This window comes from Aptenodytes forsteri, unplaced genomic scaffold (assembly GCF_000699145.1).
Source record: "Aptenodytes forsteri isolate BGI_AS27 unplaced genomic scaffold, ASM69914v1 Scaffold34, whole genome shotgun sequence".
Taxonomy (NCBI): Eukaryota; Metazoa; Chordata; class Aves; order Sphenisciformes; family Spheniscidae; genus Aptenodytes; species Aptenodytes forsteri.
This window is the reverse complement of record NW_008795038.1, coordinates 503,774-522,428: the sequence shown is the minus strand read 5'-3', so window position 1 is coordinate 522,428 and position 18,655 is coordinate 503,774. Positions and strand designations below refer to the sequence as shown.

The window sequence follows — 18,655 nt, the reverse complement described above, 5'->3', positions numbered from 1 at the left end:
GGGGGGGGGGGGGGGGGGGGGGGGGGGGCCTGCCACCAGAGAGGAGAGCTATATGTGTGGACTGCAGATCTGCTGCCTTTTGGGCTGAGCCCTGTACAAGCTGCTCCATCACCCTAATGACACAGCTCATAATTATCTCATTTGCTATTAATTTGGATGTCAAGAGAAATTCCACTCATTTGCTTTTAATTAATATGGCCTTAAAATAAAGCCAGGGGGCTGGCAGGACTCTGGCAAGAGGTGTCTGCACCAGTATTGGAGAGGATCAACTGAGACCAACAAAGGGAAGAGTGGTTGGGGTGGAGAACTATTTATAGGACAAAAGACAACCGCAAGGGAACCGTGATGCTGCCCAACCTCACCAGTGCCCTCTGCACGCACACGCACTGTCTGCTAGCACCGACCATCGCATCCAAGGCACGAGAGGCTTCTGGATGCCCTGATGAGGCTCAGCTGTCCCAGAGGGGACCAACACTAAAAATGCCTGTTTGCAGCCAGAGATTGGGGCCCAAAGCCGGGGAACGGCCTCCCTGCTGCGAGCAGAGCGGAAGGGATAGAGCCAACGGCACACAGCTGCCCCAACCAGCTCTACGCAAGCCAAATGCACTGGAAACATGGGAGGGGAAGCTCAGCTGCTTGCGGCAGGAGCTCTGCAGCCTGTGGGTGCACGCTGCACCCAGATGATGGCTTGATGCTACCAGTCTACAGATGGACCTGGTTTGGGGAGGCATGGGGGAGATTGCCCCTCCTAAATCTACCTGACCAGCACAAATCAGAAGGGAAGAGGAATGAGAATTGGGGGGCAGAGAGGGGAGGAAATGCCAACAAAACCACTTTCCCTGTCCTCAGCATGAGCGTCCCAAAATACAAGCTTTGAGTCACCAGAGCTCAGTCCTTGCAATACAAACTGCACAGGCAGCATCTAGCTTACCACAAGCTCCAGACACGGAGGTGGAAATTCATCTCACCCAGCTTTAGACATCTGTGACTGAGTTACTCATCTAGACTCCCTCAACAATCAGAGAAGAAACACAGACTTGCATCCTAAAGCATCTTCTCTCCCTTATCAAGACACCCCAGATAAGCAGCACACGTGCAGAGATCTTCCTTCCTGATCTCTAGGTGTCCACAAAAAAATGTGGAGGAAGCAGATCCAGAGAATCTGTAGCAGAACAAACCATTTATCATTTGACTGGCACAAATCTTCCATCTCCCTTCAGATCATCAGAGGGCAAAACAAAGCTGTAAAACAAGTGGCCATAAGAGCTCTCAGGAGGCAGGTGAGAAGCTCCTACCTGGAAGGCCGGCACCAATACTGGGTTCAGAAGGGGAATGGGTTTGTTTCTTTAAGCCAGCTCAGCTTTGCATGGAGAAGCTCTTAAGCAACCTTTCATCTGCCTCTAACTGTGTGCAGGGCTGAGCCTGACCTGCAGTAGTCAAGCTTGCAGTGAGGAGGCTCAGCATGGGGCGGCTCAGGTTTAATTAAGCCAGTGCAGGCTGTGTCTGTTGATGAGTCTAAGGCATGACAGCCAGAACGGGCTCTCCAACATGTGCATCTCAGCAGGGCGGGTGACTCCCTCCAGCCTCCCCACTAGTGAAGCCAAGAAATGGTTCCTGCTTTAATTACCAGCTTCCCGGAGGAAGGAGCTGGCTGCAGGGCAGCGGCTGGGAGCCCCGGGGGGGGACACGCAGCCCTCTCCTCGCTGTCGTGGCTCAGAAAGCCACCAGGCCACGTGCCCCACACACAGGTGCCGTGCACGGAAGGTTGCACAGGCCAGGCAGATCCAAGCATTCCCAAGCACAGGCAGTTCTTTGAAGCTTTCCTACTCACACATCCCCTCCCAGCAGCATGTTCTCACGCAGGGGAGGGATTAGGCACACTCCACACCCCCAACACAACTCCAGCAGGAATAATTTTGCAGAGCTGTCTTGGTGCCACATCTTTTACAGAGAGCACAGCAGGGAGTCAAGAAATCCAAACCCACACGGCATATCCCAACAGTACGGGCTATGGAGCAGCAACCCGGAGCAGAGCAGGAGGATGTTAGTGCTACAGCCCAGCCCTGCCTGGCAGCACCAGCTGAATGATAAGGCAGCAGAGGTGGCAAATTAGTTTAATCAAAGGTAGTCAGCCTTAATCCATCCTCCAGGCACACAGCAGAGGAGCAAGGATTGTGTTACGGTGCACCATTTCACTGCAGCAAGAAGCTGAAGAACTATCCCAACGACCTTCTCCTTTTTACAGAGCCCCCACTGTAGCCACAAGAGGGGCTTCAATCCCCTTCCTTCATCTCCCCATCTTCTTCCCCTCTGGTTTCACGCCATTCTACTACTTCTTCCCATCCGTGTCCCAGATTTTTACCAGCCCTTCCTTACTTTTATTTAGCGATTAGCGCTAGTGAGCAATTCTGCCCCAGCTTGTAGCCCTTGCTTGTCACCCGGGAGGCATCGCTGCATGGCTACATCCCTGCTTTGAGCGCCAGGGCTGTGGTCCGCAGGACACAGTAGGCACAGCTCCCGTTATCCCGCAGCTCCAGCCCCACGCCCTGTTCACCAGCAGCACTGAGGAGTTACCAAGCAGCGAGACCCGTTCAGAGACTCCTGAACAGTCACAGATAGAAACGTTACAGAGAAAAGTAACCTTGGCGATAACAAAAGGCAAGGCTTTATAACAAGTCAGCATAAGCTGTTGGGAACCGGAGAACAAATACTTAACACCCAGAAAAGCTAATTTCCAGCAAACGGAGAGTTAAAAGGAAGAGATGTGTATGAGTTTACTTAGGAAGGACACTCAGGCTCTAGTCTCTGAGTTTCTATTAAGAGGTTTCATGCATTACAAAGCGATTTTCCCTTCCCTAGTTTATAAGCCAATTAGATAAAGACCAAGTTAATCCCTTATTGTGTTCAGAGAGCCACAAGTAGACACCAAACACAGAGATTAGTCAGTTTGTTTAACTGCCTCCCCAGGGTTTGGCAGCTGAGGGAGCACCGCACAGTACAGGTAAATACAAACCCCAAGCAGAACAGAGCCCTCAGCTCCACCGGCTCTGCAGAGAGGGCTGCAAGGTCTCACCATGAAGGCACCACCCCTCCTCCTCCCAACCCTGTAAAGGTGACTTTAATCCAAAGTCATCTGATCTCCAGAATTTACCTGCACTCAGAATAAGAAGAGTTTCTTATTCTGAAATAAGAATTTCACGCAGAGGGAAGCGGCACCGGGCAGCGGTGCCTGGGGGAAGCAGTGCAAAGCGATGCTTTTTGTCTTTTTGTGGTCTTTTTTTTTTTGTTACCGTTTGCTTTTTTCCACTTCACCCCTCCGGGCAGAGGCATCTCCCCTGCAGCGAGGCAGGCTGCAGTGCACGGGCCAGCTGAAGACAGCAGCGTTACCAGCCCCAGCTCTCTCACAGGGTGACTGCGCAGACCTTACGCACACCAGAGAGCCCAGAGCTCGGCAGGAGGAGGCAACCCCCAGCTGCAGACCCAGGACAGCAAGAGCCTCCCATTCCTCTTGAGGAACTGGGCTCAACGTAGCCCAGCTCACATCTTTTGCTGCAGAACCTCCACCAAGCGGCACACCCCAACCCTCTCATGGTCAAACACCAACCAGAAGCACACAAAATCATCAATATATCAGGAGAGCTTAAAACTGCAGGCACTCACCCACTTCAGCTGCGCAGCCAGGTCAGGAGGAGCTACAGTCCCATCTGCTGAGGAAACCCCTTTTCTAGCAGGGTAATCCCCAGAGCAGGAGCTGCTCTGCTCCCCGACAGACCCCTCCTCTGGCACAGCTGAGCCAAATGAGGTGCTTCGGCACCACTGAGATAAATTTGCAGCGGGAGTGGTATGACCCAGAGTTTGGGATGAGCCTGGGCTGGTCCTGTGGCATCCCAGCACAGGCAGGCTGCTCCCTGGGCCAGCAAAGTCCAGGCCAAGGCAATCAGCAAAAAAAGACAGATTTCTCCAGTGTTCTGCCCTCAGGATTGAAGCAGCACCCACCCCCTGCCCTCAGCATGCCCTGTGTGCCTAAATTTGTGATAGGCTTCACAGGACCCTGTCCCTGCGGTTTAGTGAAGTTGCTGCTTCGTGTGTGGTTGGGATGAGAAATGGGCGCACCGTTCGCTGCCGACAGCGGTCCCGTGGCTGCTGGGAAGAGCTGGGAAAGGTCCCAGACCAATTCCTCCCACTAAGAACTCACTAGTTAATACCTCTGCCCCTACCAGTTGCGGGGGGGAAATCCTGCAGGGCTCACCCCAAGTCCGATAGTGTTGGCAGAAAGGAAATGGAGGGTGTTTGTGCTCAGAGCTGAAGGCACCTGGCCGTCCACCGAGGCAGGGAGTGCAGGAGGTGCTTTTAGGGGGTGTGGGGGTTCCCACCCCAGCAGACCTTCGCACGCAGACAGCTGTGCACAGCAGGCCCTTCCTTGTTAAGCCAGATTGAGTTTCTTGTTGCAGGGGGAGCGGGCCACCGCTGCTAATTACACAACTAATACTCCTCCCTCACCAGAGGTCACTGCCAGGGTCCCCTCCCCATCACACCTGGGAGCTGGGAAGCGGTGTTTTGGCTGGGCTCCCACTGCCCTCCAGACGGCTCTGGGTGTCTTCACAGTGGCTGATGGAGGCAGCAGCACCAGGGGAGGCTGTTCCCACAGCGTTGGTTGTTTCACTGGTTTCTCAAGCTGGCAGTCAGTGCGGTCGCTTTTTAGGAGGATCCACCTCCACACTGTTCCCTCGAGAGAGGGGACACGGCAGTGTCAGAAGAGGTGCTGCGTCCGTGGCGTTGGGAGTGAGGCGAGAAGGCTGCTCTCGCGTCCCCTCGGCCAGGGAGGGCTGCCCACCAGCCTCCCGCACCCCTGTCCCCTGCCAAAGCCAGCGTCAGACGCAAACCCAAATGCTCTTACCCTGGCCTGCCAGGCAGCCCCTCTGATCCCACACACATCACCGGGATCAAAGGAGCATGCTTTCACTGCGATGTTTTTTCCTTCCCGGTCTCTGCCCACCCATGTAACAAACTCCCATGTGAAAATGGCTTTGCGACTTCCCAGGAGACGGCACGCTCCTTCTCGGGGCTTGAAAACTGCAGATGCTTCTGGCTTCGTCTTAAAACATATCAATCAGCAAGGGTTTTTTTGGGAAGCACCCTGTCAGCACCTGTCCCCCTCTTCAACACTCCCGAGGACCAGCCCAAGCAAGCTCCCCAAACGGGCCCCGCGGGAGCCAAGTTTGTTGCTTCCTCCCTTTTCCCCGCCTGGGTTTCAGGGCGTAGCACTGAAGGAGGAACCAGCCCAAACTCCGATCCAGCAGATGCTGCACAGACACGTGAAAGGGGCTGAATGTCCTCTATACCCAAAGCAGCACCGAGACCGAGATGGCGGCGAGAAAAGAGCAACAAAAGCTGTAAGATAAATTTATGCAAAAGTGAAGTGCTTGGCAGCATTTTAAACAGACCACCGGAGTCCTGACCCTGAGCACTCCTCTCCAATCCCAGGAAAACATCCTTTTTCCTCTTCAGGCTGGAATCCGACACAGCTGTGCTTTTTTAAATCGACATGCCAGAGTTTTGGCTGTGTTCAAGAACTCATATATCTGCTCCAATTTTCTTCAGAAATGGTCAGGAACAACCTGCCGAACGCAACCAGGAACCCGCGCCTTTGGAGGCAAAGCTTTAGCCCTGCAAATTGGACAAGACTGGCTGTATTGATTCAGGGATAGAAACTGTTTGTTCTGGGCTCTGCTGTTAAAGCAAAGCTTCACAAATGGCTTAACTGATGGGTGTTGGTCCAAGCGTCTGGGCACAGCCAGCTTCCTCCTGACCTGACGACACAAGTGTTCCCCCGTCCGCTCAAGACTGCAAAAACTCAAGCCTGGGATCTGGCCACCCTGACTCATTTGTGTATTAGGAAGGACCTCCCTCCCCATTCTCCTTGATGGGAAATTCTCCTTCCCCCTGAGATGATCTTTCCTTCAGGAAGAGCCTGTCTGCACCATGAGCCTCCTGCCTCAGTCACCGCGGAGAGGGTCACAGTAACACCAAGCAAGTCTGGGTACCTGTCCTGGTTTCGGCAGGGATAGAGTTAATTTTCTTCCTAGTAGCTGGTACAGTGCTGTGGTTTGGATTTAGGATGAGGACAAAGTTGATAACACACCGATGTTTTAGTTGTTGCTAGGTAATGCTTACACTAGTCAAGGACTTTTTAGTTTTCCATGCTCTGCCGACTGAGCAGGCTGGAGGTGCACAAGAAGCTGGGAGGGGGCACAGCCAAACTGGCCAAAGGGACATTCCATACCATGTGACGTCATGCTCAGTACAGAAACTGGGGAAAGCTGGCCGGGGGGGCCGCTGCTCGGGGACTGGCTGGGCATCGGTCGGCGGGTGGTGAGCAATTGTACTGTGCATCACTTGCTTTGCATATTATTATTATTATCATATTATTATCATCATTTTATTTCAATTATTAAACTGTTTTTATCTCAACCCACGAGTTTTTCTCACTTGTGCTCTTCCAATTCTCTCCCCCATCCCACCGGGTGGGGGGGAGTGAGCGAGCGGCTGCGTAGTGCTCAGTTGCCGGCTGAGGTTAAACCACGACAGTACCATAATGCCCTTCCATCTGAATCATGCTTCAGCAGCAATGCAGAGCAAGTTCCCACCAAGACCAGCAACGCTAGAGCACCATGTGCCCAGCACAGGTAACGACCCGCACACAGCCACCGAGGTCCGGTCGCCGCTGCATGGCACCAAGGCAGCAGGCACGCAGAAGCCACTGACACCAAATAGACAGAAAGCTTCTCGCGTACTGGAGCTCAGACCTCCAAGTGTCTTCCAAAATCTGCAGCAGACTGTTGGCTCCGTCCCCTCCCTCGTGAGTCACACGCCCACCTGAAACACAGCGTCCTCTGCCCGTCTGTCAGGACCAGCCGGAGCTGCGTACTGGGCTCTGTTCCCCGGAGACGTGCAAAGTGAATGTGAGAGTACAGGCTGCAGGGACTGGGTGGAAGCTGTTCCAAAAACGACAAGAAGGGAAGTCTCTGTGCCACAGAGGTGTGGTGGGAGCCAAAGGCCAGCTCTGGAGTTTGTTTATAACTAAGTTAAGTGTCTCAGCATCTCTTTGTAAATCACCTCCCGCAACTGCCCAAGTACTCAAGTAAGTTGTAGCAAAATTACAAGTGTACCTTTGCTTACGCAAATATTTTTACAATGCTTAAAAATCAACCCTGAGAAATATGCCCTAAACATTATCCTCGAACAGAAGCTGGTCTGCCTGCCCACCAGAATCATGCACAGTGGCTGGTGTTGTCCTGACTGACACGGCCTTGCACTGCTCTCCCCTGGGCTGGCACTCAGCTGCTGCACTCAACAGAACCATAGTCTTGGTGGAGGAGAGGATCCAGTGAAGAGGAGCCCTGCAGTTTCTTCTGGCATCAGACTAATCATCCAGTTCAGCCTCCTTTTTCCTGCTAGGAACAAAAACAAGGAAGGGTGACAGACTTAAAAAAAAAGTAGAAACCAAAAAGACCAAATAACTGTGTCACTTGGTGAATAAGGGGCTCAGATACACAGGTTTTGAGATACATGGTCATAAATGGAATGAGTTTTTCTGTTGCACAGACCTCCAAACTAGCTAGCCTTTGTGTGAGCTTCTGCCATGGCAGGAAGGTGTTAGAGGTGCTAGAGATGAAGCTCCAGCACAAACAGGGGACACCCAGCCTGGCACTGCACAGGGCTATCCCCATGGCCTGGCCACGCTGTGCAACTGCCACTAGAAGAGCAGAGAAAGCTCCTTCTTTTGCTTCTGGCTGCATGACTCAAAGAACAGAGAAGCTGAGCAGAGCATGACGAGTTGCACCAGCCAGGTGCCCTAAGGAATCCATAAGAGCTGCCTCAGTCAACGTAAGTAATCCCTCACTACTGCCACCGGCAACCTTCACTCTTTCTGGTCCATCAGGACCCTCGGAGCAGAGGGGGCTTTGAGTCCTGACACACTTCATTCATCCCTGAGCAGCCCTTCAGGCAGGGCTATCTGGTATCTGTCCAGCCTGGTATTGGTGTGGGTCTGAGGGAACCCAGCAGCGCTCTCGTGAACTATGCTGAAGAGGCAGCGTAGCCACAACACAAGGAACTCAGACACGTCAGTGGACTTGCTATGGATTTACACCGTTTAACAAAGCAGCCACTGGCCTACGTTATGCAAGAGTGGGGGAGTCTGACCCTCCCCTTGCTTTCTGGGGGCAGAAACCGGCTCCCTGCAGGATATTTCTGTTCACCCTCGTGTCACACCTGTAGGCGTTAGTGCTTTGCTTATCGCAGGCGCCAGAAACAGACCAAATCCCCAGTGACCTTCCCCAGCCTAGGACGCAGTGCTCTGCGGAAGAAACGTGTGAAGTAGCATGACTACAATCACCAGAAATCACCCTTTATGGAGGCAGCATATGTCCTGATGTCACTTGAGCTCACCTTGTTACCCCGTCTGTCCCTTTAATGCCATTACTGAAGATCGTTACATGAGCAGATCCCCTTTGGAGAGGCAGCTGCTTTGGCTGCCCACACACCTACCTCTCTGGCCCAGAAGATATGACCTCCAGTGGTGAACACAGCTGCTTCCGAATATACTCCCTCGATCTAATATCAGCCTGGAATTAAGCAGAAAAATGAGTGAAAATGGACTGATCAGCCTGCTTGGTGCCTCCCCTTTGTTATCTCAGTATGCCCCCGCACACCCTGATGTCAGTACGTCACAAATAGCTCTTGTATGACTGTGTCGCAAAGAGGAACCTGCATGTTTCTTTCCTTGTTTGGTTTCTGCGTCTCACTGCAAGCTGCTCGGGAGAATGAAGACTTAAAATGAAGAAACAGAGGGTCCTGGACCGAACAGCCTTACTGGAATACAGTCCATTTCAGAAGCAGAAATGACATCCGCTGAACCCTTGCTGTCTGCCCCTTTACTTCTCATGGGATTAAGGAGGTGAGACATTGGGCACAGCCAGCTCCTGCCAGCCGGTGCCTAAGGTCTGCTCAGCCCTGACTTACCGCAAGCATGGCAGGATGAACAGCCAAAGTAGGGCCCAGACCGGGCTTCCTCAGCAAATCCTGGCGGCAGCCGAGTGCAATCATCCTTCACCAAGGGTCCCTGTGAGACCCAGAGGATTACCTAGCACAGGCTTCCAGCACACAGTGCAGTGCAGTGAGCCTTCTGGCAGCAAGCACTGACCCAGCCTACACTGAATGGCTGCTCCTCATCATCCAGGGATGTGACAGGCCAGCAGGATTTCCAGAGGCTTCGGAAGAAGAGGTGTTCGCTGGCAAAGGGGGAGTTGCTGAGGTGATGGGCTGCTTTTCCATTTTGCCCTGTCTCTACGCCAGAACCGCAACTTCCCTTTCATGAACCCTGGCAGCAGAGCCAGGAGAGACCTGGGAGTCTGAGAGTGGTCTAGTGCTTTCATCCCTTGAACCAACCCAAATGACTTCTTCCACACGTAGGCACCTCCAAACGCAGTGCAGGAAAACATAACAAGCAGCTAAGCTCCTTCACAGGCCTTGCCCAGCAATAGCTCATCACTGTCTGACAAGAGATGGAATAGACTTTGTTAGAAAACTGAGGGCAAGGTAAGCCTTCCGTCCCTCAAGAGGAGATACTCCAAAAAGTAAACCAGCTCTCCCATTGAACCAACGGAAGCTGCTCCACCACCCTCACTCTGTAAAGGGATCACATGCCGTGATCACATGCAGGTCTCCGCAGTGCTGAGGAGTTCCTGTGCATCAGCAAAATGTTCGCAGGTAAAGATGCCCAAAACAAATGACTCCCCTTCAGCCCAGGACTCTGCCCACCCGTCTATTTCTTGGGATCTTCTTCATCCCTTTTGCTCAAAGCTATCAAAATCCTTCAGCCTATACTGATGTACAAGAGCAGTACGACCCCTGGCCCCCAGAAAGTTGTTGGAGTGCCAAAACCGTACGGATGTGAAGGCAGATCTCTGCAGCATTGCAAGGCAATTTAGCATGAGACAGTGGCTCATAGATCCCTCCTCAAAAGGTGGGGAACTACTGGAGCATTTTATTGACTTTTCCCAGAGCAGCAGAATGCCCCATGGACTCTGCTGCAATAACTTTCACTGTACGCTCAGTGAAACAGAAGCTGTGTCCCAGGACTATGGTAACAGGGACTCCCATTGGCATTGCAAGCAGGTGCAGGCTGCAGCCTCCAGGCTCACAGCACTCCAAGATCATCCATGGTCTTTATAGCTGTGACACTGTGATATTCCCAAAGGATTAGCTTTTCTGGTCACTCATCAGCTGAGAAATGGGACTCTGCCCTCCACAGGAAACTGTAAATTGAGAAGGGGAACAAGGTTATGGAGAGGGCTGTGAAGAGTTTGGGAATATGGCAATCCAGCAGGCGAGTCCTCAACAGGACATGGGATGAAAAGAGAGAAGTTGGCATTGCCCATTCTTGTACCCATCCCTTTCCTTTCTCTGTTCCAGCAGTTGTACGATGCAGCAACAGATGGAGAAACGCACCACTCGTCTGCTGCATATCCTTTTCCCTAGGCAAGAGCTTGGCTCATCCTCCCTGTGCGCCTGATGGGCTGGCTGTGCGATGGTAATCATGCAGCTATAGCAGGTAAAAACATCCACTAAAAGCAAACAGAGACAAGACATAAGCACATCCTTGGCTCTATCGCTTCTTGGCAGCAGTGGCAAGGCAAGTGACTAACACACCTTTCACACTGTCCTACCTCATGAGTCCAAAGGCAAAGCTGCCAAGGAAGACAACGGGAGCAGTTTACATGCCAGGCCATATCTGTGCTCTGGGCTCTGCTCTCCAGTACCAAAATCGAAAGGAGTAATGTTGAGACTCTACCAAATTCATGGTTTACTGCCCTCCTCATTTGAAATAGAGCTTGGAGCCATCACCAAACCTCATCAAACCCATCCTCATGCAAGTGTCCAGTTCCTCCCTTCCTCTTCTGATACACTCTCCTGTGACATGAGCCCTCCTGAGCTCACCAGAAAAACTACGTTGCTGTGTCTTATCAGCAATGCAGGACAGCATGTGGTCAGAGTGGGGCAAGGAGAACACCAATGGAAATCCCAAGAGCTACAGAAAGTGTTGCTGGGCATTTACTGGATGTGCTTGTTCCCCAGAAGTGTCATTGTTCAGCTTTCTGGTGCAGAAGACTCTTAGATGCCATCACAAGCACGCAGATCCTGGGCTCTTGGACCACTTTGAGAATTGGCAGTTGATTTTTACATTCCCTCAGAGTTTTTTTCTTTTTTAGAAACTTCCTTTCTCAAAAACACTGCTTCACCGTGACATTTTAGAAGAGCTGCTATGCCCCACCTCAAAGGCAGAGTGTCTCTCTCCACTTAAAAAGCAGTATGTGACCTTCCCAGCTGGAAAAGCTTCGCAGCATATGATGATCATGCTAATCAAGTGGGTTAATACATCCCCAGTGGCTGTCCTTGAAACATTTCCTACTCTCATCGCTGTTCCGTTTCTGAAGAGTCTCTCCTGTAACTCGAGAAGCTCCCCACCACCCCTCCATCCCTGCCGCTCCTAGTCAGACCTCTTGGGTGGAGGCTCTGCCTGCTTACTGCTGGAAACGCAGCTCCACAACTGCTTAACAATTCTGCAAGCTCGAGAATGAAAAATAGTTACATAAGGGGTGGTTTGTTTGGGAGATTTTTTTCCCTTCTCTCTATAATTGGACAGTTTCATAACTGAACTGACAAATAACTTTGATCACTCTTCAGAATAAGAGATTACGTGATATATTTTATAACAAGGGAAGGAGGTTGTTCAATAGAGTCCCTACTGGGAGACCAGGGTAGCAAGAGTCACATCTACAAACAGTTTTTCTAGGGAAGAAAAACCCCAACCATGTTCTGCTGATAACATAAGCTAATGCTCGATTAGGTGGCAAGTTACTGGCCAGTCCTCACTCCTAACACAGTGCTGAGAGACAGCTTAACCCAGCGTATTAACCAAGAGGCTAATCAATAAGATGGATAACCGTCCCGTAATAATCCTCACAGATTGTTTCTATTTTCAGAGGAGACTAGTGCTGGCATTAGGGTCTGCAATTGTTGCTTTGCCTGTTTTATGAGGGGCAGTGGTGATCCCTGTGTACACGACAAGCTTGCAGTGGGGCGTACATCTGAAGGGAGTTAGAGTTTCAGGATATCAGCTACTGATTTCTCTGCTGGGCAGCAGGAGCTATTCACACAGAGGAGAGGGGTGACAGCTTATTTTTCAGTTCTCCTACAGGCAAGCATTTAGTATTTCACATGAAGTGACCTGCAGAAATTCAGAGACCTGGGCAGGCCTACTTCTGTCCTTCTTGGTGGGCTGGAGCAACATCAGGCTGTCCCATCAGCCACGTCCTGAGCCAGCAGGAACCAGCTGGGCAAGGCGCCAGCTGGAGCTAAAAGGATCATCAAGTGAGCTGGAGGCTGGTGTGCAGCCAACCAGGAACCTGAAACAGCCAGAGCAGAAGAATCAGTCCCAGTGCAATCCCTGTCAGCTGGAGAGCATTAAAAGCTTCTGTTTCCCCGCTGTGCATAGGGATCCTGGCTCTGAGCAGGCTTGGAGCGTGGGCAAACACTGGAGAGGGGTTCTGACCTCTGCCAGAAGTAGGCAAGGGCAGCTGCTCTCAGGAGGGCTTGGTATTGTTCCGGTGCCACTCAGTTTGAATGCTTTGCTTATTATTCTAGCATGACAGCTCCTGCCTACCTCAGTCCCTGTCTGGGTAGCTCCAAATGACCAACTATCTGCAGAACCTCAAAATCTCACAAGCTGGCTGGGCAGAGAGATCACCCCCATGCAAGCAAAATTCTCCCAGATTGGCCTTGCACTTACACACGGAATAAGGACTAAGTGGGATGTAAATACTGATTGTAGGTGATAATGAACTTCCCTCTTCTTTCTCTGAAAAATCACTTCTCTCACCTGCATCACAGCCACAGTTCCTTTGGCAGCACGACCACATTGTGGGCTGAATGCAAATCAAACCGTTTCTGATCACTGCCTAGATAGTGTTGCATGCCCAAGAAGCACAACATACCCTATACAGACTGGCCAGCCATACCTCTAGGAAAGTAGGAGGTTTAACAGTTGCACAGCACTGCACATGCTGCAGCACACTACTGCCTTCATACAAGCCATAAACACAGCCTCAAGAAGGTATGGGCAGCTGAGCTCTCTTAAGACCATTATATTCCTAGGGCTACCAGAACTTACAAACTAAGAGTCAACGATCCAGAAGTCTTTCATGACACTGGGAAAGCCATAAGCACATCACCCATCAGGTCTGCAAGCTTGTTCTGGGGACATGCCATAGCAAAAAGGTCAAGTCAGTCATTCACAGCAGGACTGCCCGCAGCCTTCTGCTTCCTAACTCCAGCTTTAGGTGCTCAAGAGCTGAGGCTTCCAGCACTGCCCTGCGTCAAGATCTGTGACAGTTACCACACAGAGGAACTGCAACAGGGAGAAGTCCCATGAAAAGGTTTAAGTGTCCTTATCTCCTGCCATTCCTCTACCTCTACAGTAAACACATTCCCTTTTGGATTTTTAATCCCTCTGTAAGAAAAGTGACAACAATTCATTCCATCACTTTAAATAAAGGTCATAGTTAGAGAACTGGAAGAGTCTCAGAACATAGACAAATACTGGAGATAGCTGGAAATTAAATGAGGGTGATGAAAAGCTCCAAGAGACCTTTTTGTTTCCAAAGGGAATGCTCTTCCCCTTTCCTCTGAACATGCCGAACTGCAGAGCTAGCTCAGAGCTCTGCGGAGGCATCTGTCCCTTGCTGGAAGAGATTACATAAAAAGATCTATCAGCCTACTCCCGTCTGGCAGGTAGTGGTTTATGAGATCAGAAACTCCAGTTCTGGTACGGACACTTCAAGGTTTGTTTTGCTCTAAGGTGTTAGATTTTTGTCTGGTTTATAGCTATAATACTCTGTTTTCAGAAAACACTGCAGTACCAAGGAGAAGCTCCTGTGTGCAGAGGCTGCGTAACAGCCCATAGCAGGATCACCTTAGTGCTGCTCTGAGGAGCTGCAGAGCAAAGGTGGCCAGGCACCTGACAAAGACAGCGGTGTAGCAATGCGAACGGCGTGTTCCAGGGCAATGTTATGAACACGGACATCTGAACAGGCCCTGCTCCCTGGATGGTCGCTGGGCCTGGCCTGTCTGAGCCACTAACAGCAGGGTGACCCTGAGAGAAGGGAAGCACTTGTCAGGCTAGAAGTCCCAGAGGCTTTGCACTTCTCCAGATCCTTTCCTCAAGCCCTGCTGCGATTTAATTAGTCTGAAGCTGAGCCTTGGTGGCAGCTGCGGCTCACTGACAGTGATCCAGTGCTGTCACCTACCGGCTGGCTGCCGCCCCAGAGCCTGCAGCTCCTTGCGGAGTGCAGTAGCAGGGAAAAGCCCAGAGAAGCAGCACTGCAGTCTGTGCTAGGCTCAGAGTGCCCAGGAAAACTGCATTTCCAGCTCCTGTGTATTAACATCAGCATCACAGAAGTTGCCTGCAGAGAGGAACCAAGGAATCAGTCAGGCTGGGTCTGCAGTAAGGGCTGTGTGTGCTTCCAGGCACTGCGTCAGAAGAACAAGCAAGGAAGAAGGAAGGATCAGTTAACTACCACGTAAACCATAATACAACAGGCTGGGGAGAACAGGCCAGCAAGAAGGGTGCCAGCTGCAGAACTGTCAGTTGCAGATGAGTGGCAAACTGAGGCTCTGAAACATCGCCATAGGCTTGGCATCCACAGCCCCCTCCACTGCCTGCCTGCTTGCTTCCCTGCTCCAGGCCTGCCTTCCCCTTCCTCAGCTCCCCTGCTTTTGTACCTGACGGATGGGCTCTGGGATCCGGTACCTGCAGCAGGACTTGACTAGACGCACGGCTGTCTCCAGGCACACCCTGTGACCCACAGAGATATAAAGCGGCTTAGAGCTGTTGTTGTAGCTACGCAGGACCTGTGCATTCAGAAAGATCAAATACTTAAGAGGCTTATTTTAACAAATACAGAGTGGCAGATGAATTATAAGCTAGCCAGTTGCCTTCAGAAGGTGGGATGGTGGCTCTGTATTTGGTAACTCCCAGCCTTCTTGATCCTCTACTTCCCCGTATCTCCTCATAGGGACTGTTTGCCCTGTGGCCCTTCCCCAAATGCCTCACACCGCTCTGGGAAGCGGTGAGACTTGCTAATGCAGACCATGTTGAAATAACACCAGACGCAGGAAGTTTCTTACATCTGCCCGTTTCCTGTGCAGCGCTCTTCTGAGTCAGACACTTCCATATTGCATCCTGGTAAGCTGCTACAGAATTGGCACCTCTCCTTGACTGTGGTTCACGAACGGGGGTGCTGGAGTATGGCACCTCAGATGCCATAGCCATGGACGTGAATATATCCAACACCTGAACTCTTTCTACTATTTCTACAAATGTCTGAGCTCACAGGAAGCGGAAAGCAGTGTTACTGGTCACCTGTACACATCACGTCTCCTTGAACTAATATCACTGAGACAGTCCCACTAGAGAGACAGCATTCTCCAGTGCTCCCAGCTACACAAAGCTGCAAGACTTGATGGCCAAATGAACAGGAAACTCCCCGCAGCTTACCATGCCCAGGACTCGCCCCGAAGTGCCTGTTAGTGGGAACGTATCTCCTTCCCTCTGCAGGGAACGAATCTAGGGATAAAAACACACAAGGTCAGTTGGTTAGAAAGTACTTGTATGCGGCCGTCCCAATTCTCTTGGGATATTAAAGAGTGGAAATAAATTCCCAACCTGGCCTAACCTGCTCTCTGTGCAGCTCATCCCTGACCAAGCCATCCACCTGCAGGAGGTTCTTGGCCACTCCAATGCATGGTAGATCCGTCAGGACTCCGAGGTGACAGGCCACACCAAATCCTGCCAACAACGAGTCACTGTAACTGCAGGACACCAGAGAACAGGAATCTCAAGCGGCAGCACAGGGACCCTGGAAAGCAGGGCTCTCCAGTAAAGTCCTACCTCTGGGATGGAGCAGGCCATTCCCATCTACAAGAAGTACCTGAAAAAGCCAAAAAAGAAATGTCATTTCCTGTACACTGAGAGCCACTCCAATAAGCAAACAGTGATACTGGCCCTGTGAGGAAGAAGTCTCTCTCAGTTCTTTTACTTCTCTCTATAAGGGTCTTCCTGCGGTGCTGCCTACACCTGACCTGAAATGATCGGCAGCATGAGCTCTTAGTGGCTGGCAGCACTCTTCACTGGTGCTGCACACACAAGGGGACTCCCATTGCCAAGGGAGGCCTGGCTGTTCTTAGCTTGGCATCCCTGGTTCCTAAGGAAAGGGCAATAGATGCTTCAATACGACTCTGACACTGCACTCTCTGCCCTGCCACTGGAAAACAGCCAGACAGTGCGGTCTCAGGAGAGGGAAGAATACCTTTCAGCGGTACTCTGCGCCCTCATGACATCTCAACTCAGGACAAAGAAATAAGCCACACCTGAGGTGTGAGCTTGGGCTCCTCCTGCTGAAGTCTCCGAACAGCTTCCACCAGGAAAGGGACCTCTCGGAAGGCTAAGAATCCTGCCACGTACTGGGCGCTCACAGCCACCATCCGGCAATCCTCGTACAGCACCTGGGAGCAGTGGGACAGTGCAGAGACAATGACCTCCAGGACTTCGCTAGTTAGTTCCTGACTGTTTCAGAGGCAGCTCCTTTGGTTTATGTCCCTTACTCTAATCTTTTTTTAAATACTCTGCTTCTGGATCTCTCCCACAAAGCCAAGGCCATTGGGCTGTGTCAGTCTGTCACCATCCGGCAATCCTCGTACAGCACCTGGGAGCAGTGGGACAGTGCAGAGACAATGACCTCCAGGACTTCGCTAGTTAGTTCCTGACTGTTTCAGAGGCAGCTCCTTTGGTTTATGTCCCTTACTCTAATCTTTTTTTAAATACTCTGCTTCTGGATCTCTCCCACAAAGCCAAGGCCATTGGGCTGTGTCAGTCTGTCACTCAGTTAGAGAAGGGGGTGGATAATAGACTTGCTGACAGAAGAGGGGGACATCACCGCAGCTCCTTTGGTTTATGTCCCTTACTCTAATCTTTTTTTAAATACTCTGCTTCTGGATCTCTCCCACAAAGCCAAGGCCATTGGGCTGTGTCAGTCTGTCACTCAGTTAGAGAAGGGGGTGGATAATAGACTTGCTGACAGAAGAGGGCTGGACATCACCTACCATACCCTGCTTGAGAGTGAAGTCCTTGAAATAAAATTAGGGCAGCTATTCAAATACACGGTGGGGGACCTCAAAGTTCACAGAGTCAGAGCATTATCAAAGGGTGTCTGTCTCTATGCAGGGATAGGCCAAAAGAAACCCTGTAAGACAGGACAAAAAAACGTTCATGCAGGGCAAGGCAAGAATCAAGGCAGGATTTGAAATTCAGTTCATAAACATCCCAGCGGCCAGTATCAAACTTTATTTCTCTGTTTGTTATAGGTTTTATAGCTAATTTTTATATCATCTTGAAAGCTGGGAAAGAGACCAAAAATCTTTATTAATTCAAGTAAAATTACTGTGGGATGTGGGATTCATGGCGGTTTTGAAAAGGCTTTGATACGTTACATCCCATATTATTAGTCAATTCCCAGCAAGAACTCACAAACAAGACATCTGCTGTTTGAGTGCTACAAATGCTTTAATTTCCTCTCTTGATGGGCACTGAATAACAATGGTCCTTTTTGTTTCCTTCTGGTTAGTGGCCGAGACTGATAATATTCAATATACACCTAAACCCATTACAGACTTCTGTGCCTGAGCATGGACTACATCTCACCACGGTATTTTTCAATTTACCAACTAACTTAAACGCATACTAAACTTATCCCTCCATGCCTCATAAATTCCCAGTAATCCTACAAACCTCTCACAATCAGGAGCCGTTTGCATCGCATCTTCCTAAACTTACGTCTAAATCCTTACACACGTGGGTTTTTTTTCTCTGTTTATCTTTCTTGCAGAACGTACGGTTGGAGGCTTTGTTGAACATACAGGTGATAACTGACCGGTGTCCTGCGAGGCAGAGGCGCAGCAGGTAATGGCCTTTGTGTAAGTTTTCTATTAAACACCTCACGTTATTGCACACCTGGACACAACCTGAAGGAGTGAAGTTGTTCACTTGCCGTTACCTCAAGAGCCGGGTAGCTGAGAACGACCAGGGAAGCGCAGGCGCTGGTGTCATCTCCTTTGATGTAAGATAAGTCCACACCTCCCACTCTCTCCAGTCCTGTAAAATGTGAGTCTTTCTGCCACTCCTCGGTGTCCTCCTCAACCACACCGGCTCTTAACCGGGCCTGCTCTCTAGCGAAAGAGCACACAGCCGCAGTGAAAAGGGTGCCCCTTCCCCTGCGGCTCCAGGCCTCGCCCAGCGCCGAGGCCCTGCTCCGTCCCGGTCAGGGTTCGGTCACAAACCGAACCACACCGTGGGGTCGGGCGTGCCCCGTGGCCGGCAGGCACAGGAGGAGCCCACGGACCCCACGATGGGGGCAGAGCACCGGGGGGCTCTTCTCCAGGGGCCCCATAAACTTGTGGGGACGCGGGAACCCCTCCGCTTTCATCGAAAAGGGGAGCCGGGGGATGCAACTCCCCTCACTTTGTGCTTGTCCTCACG

At 51.2% G+C, this 18,655-nt stretch overlaps 1 protein-coding gene across 1 annotated transcript; it reads right to left on the bottom strand.

The window, feature by feature from the left end:
• Positions 1 to 7,332: 7,332 nt before the first annotated feature.
• ENDOV (endonuclease V) lies at positions 7,333 to 18,602 on the bottom strand. Its single transcript, XM_009276827.2, has 9 exons — positions 18,457 to 18,602; positions 18,174 to 18,345; positions 16,492 to 16,626; positions 16,013 to 16,052; positions 15,798 to 15,910; positions 15,620 to 15,688; positions 14,845 to 14,973; positions 8,551 to 8,627; positions 7,333 to 7,454 (listed from the first exon to the last, which is right to left on the bottom strand). Exons 1-9 carry the CDS (start codon positions 18,600 to 18,602, stop codon positions 7,424 to 7,426), a joined length of 912 nt encoding a protein of 303 aa, XP_009275102.1. The 3' UTR covers positions 7,333 to 7,423.
• Between the last annotated feature and the right edge of the window lie 53 nt (positions 18,603 to 18,655).

Coding starts and splice junctions, on each gene's coding strand:
- ENDOV (XM_009276827.2), bottom strand. CDS start 18,602: ATGAAAGCGGAGGGGTTCCCGCGTCCCCACAAGTTTATGGGGCCCCTG. Junction 16,627..18,173: donor TCAGCTACCCGGCTCTTGAG/GTAACGGCAAGT, acceptor CACTGCTCCCAG/GTGCTGTACGAGGATTGCCG. Junction 7,455..8,550: donor ATATCTTCTGGGCCAGAGAG/GTAGGTGTGTGG, acceptor TTTTGTTCCTAG/CAGGAAAAAGGAGGCTGAAC.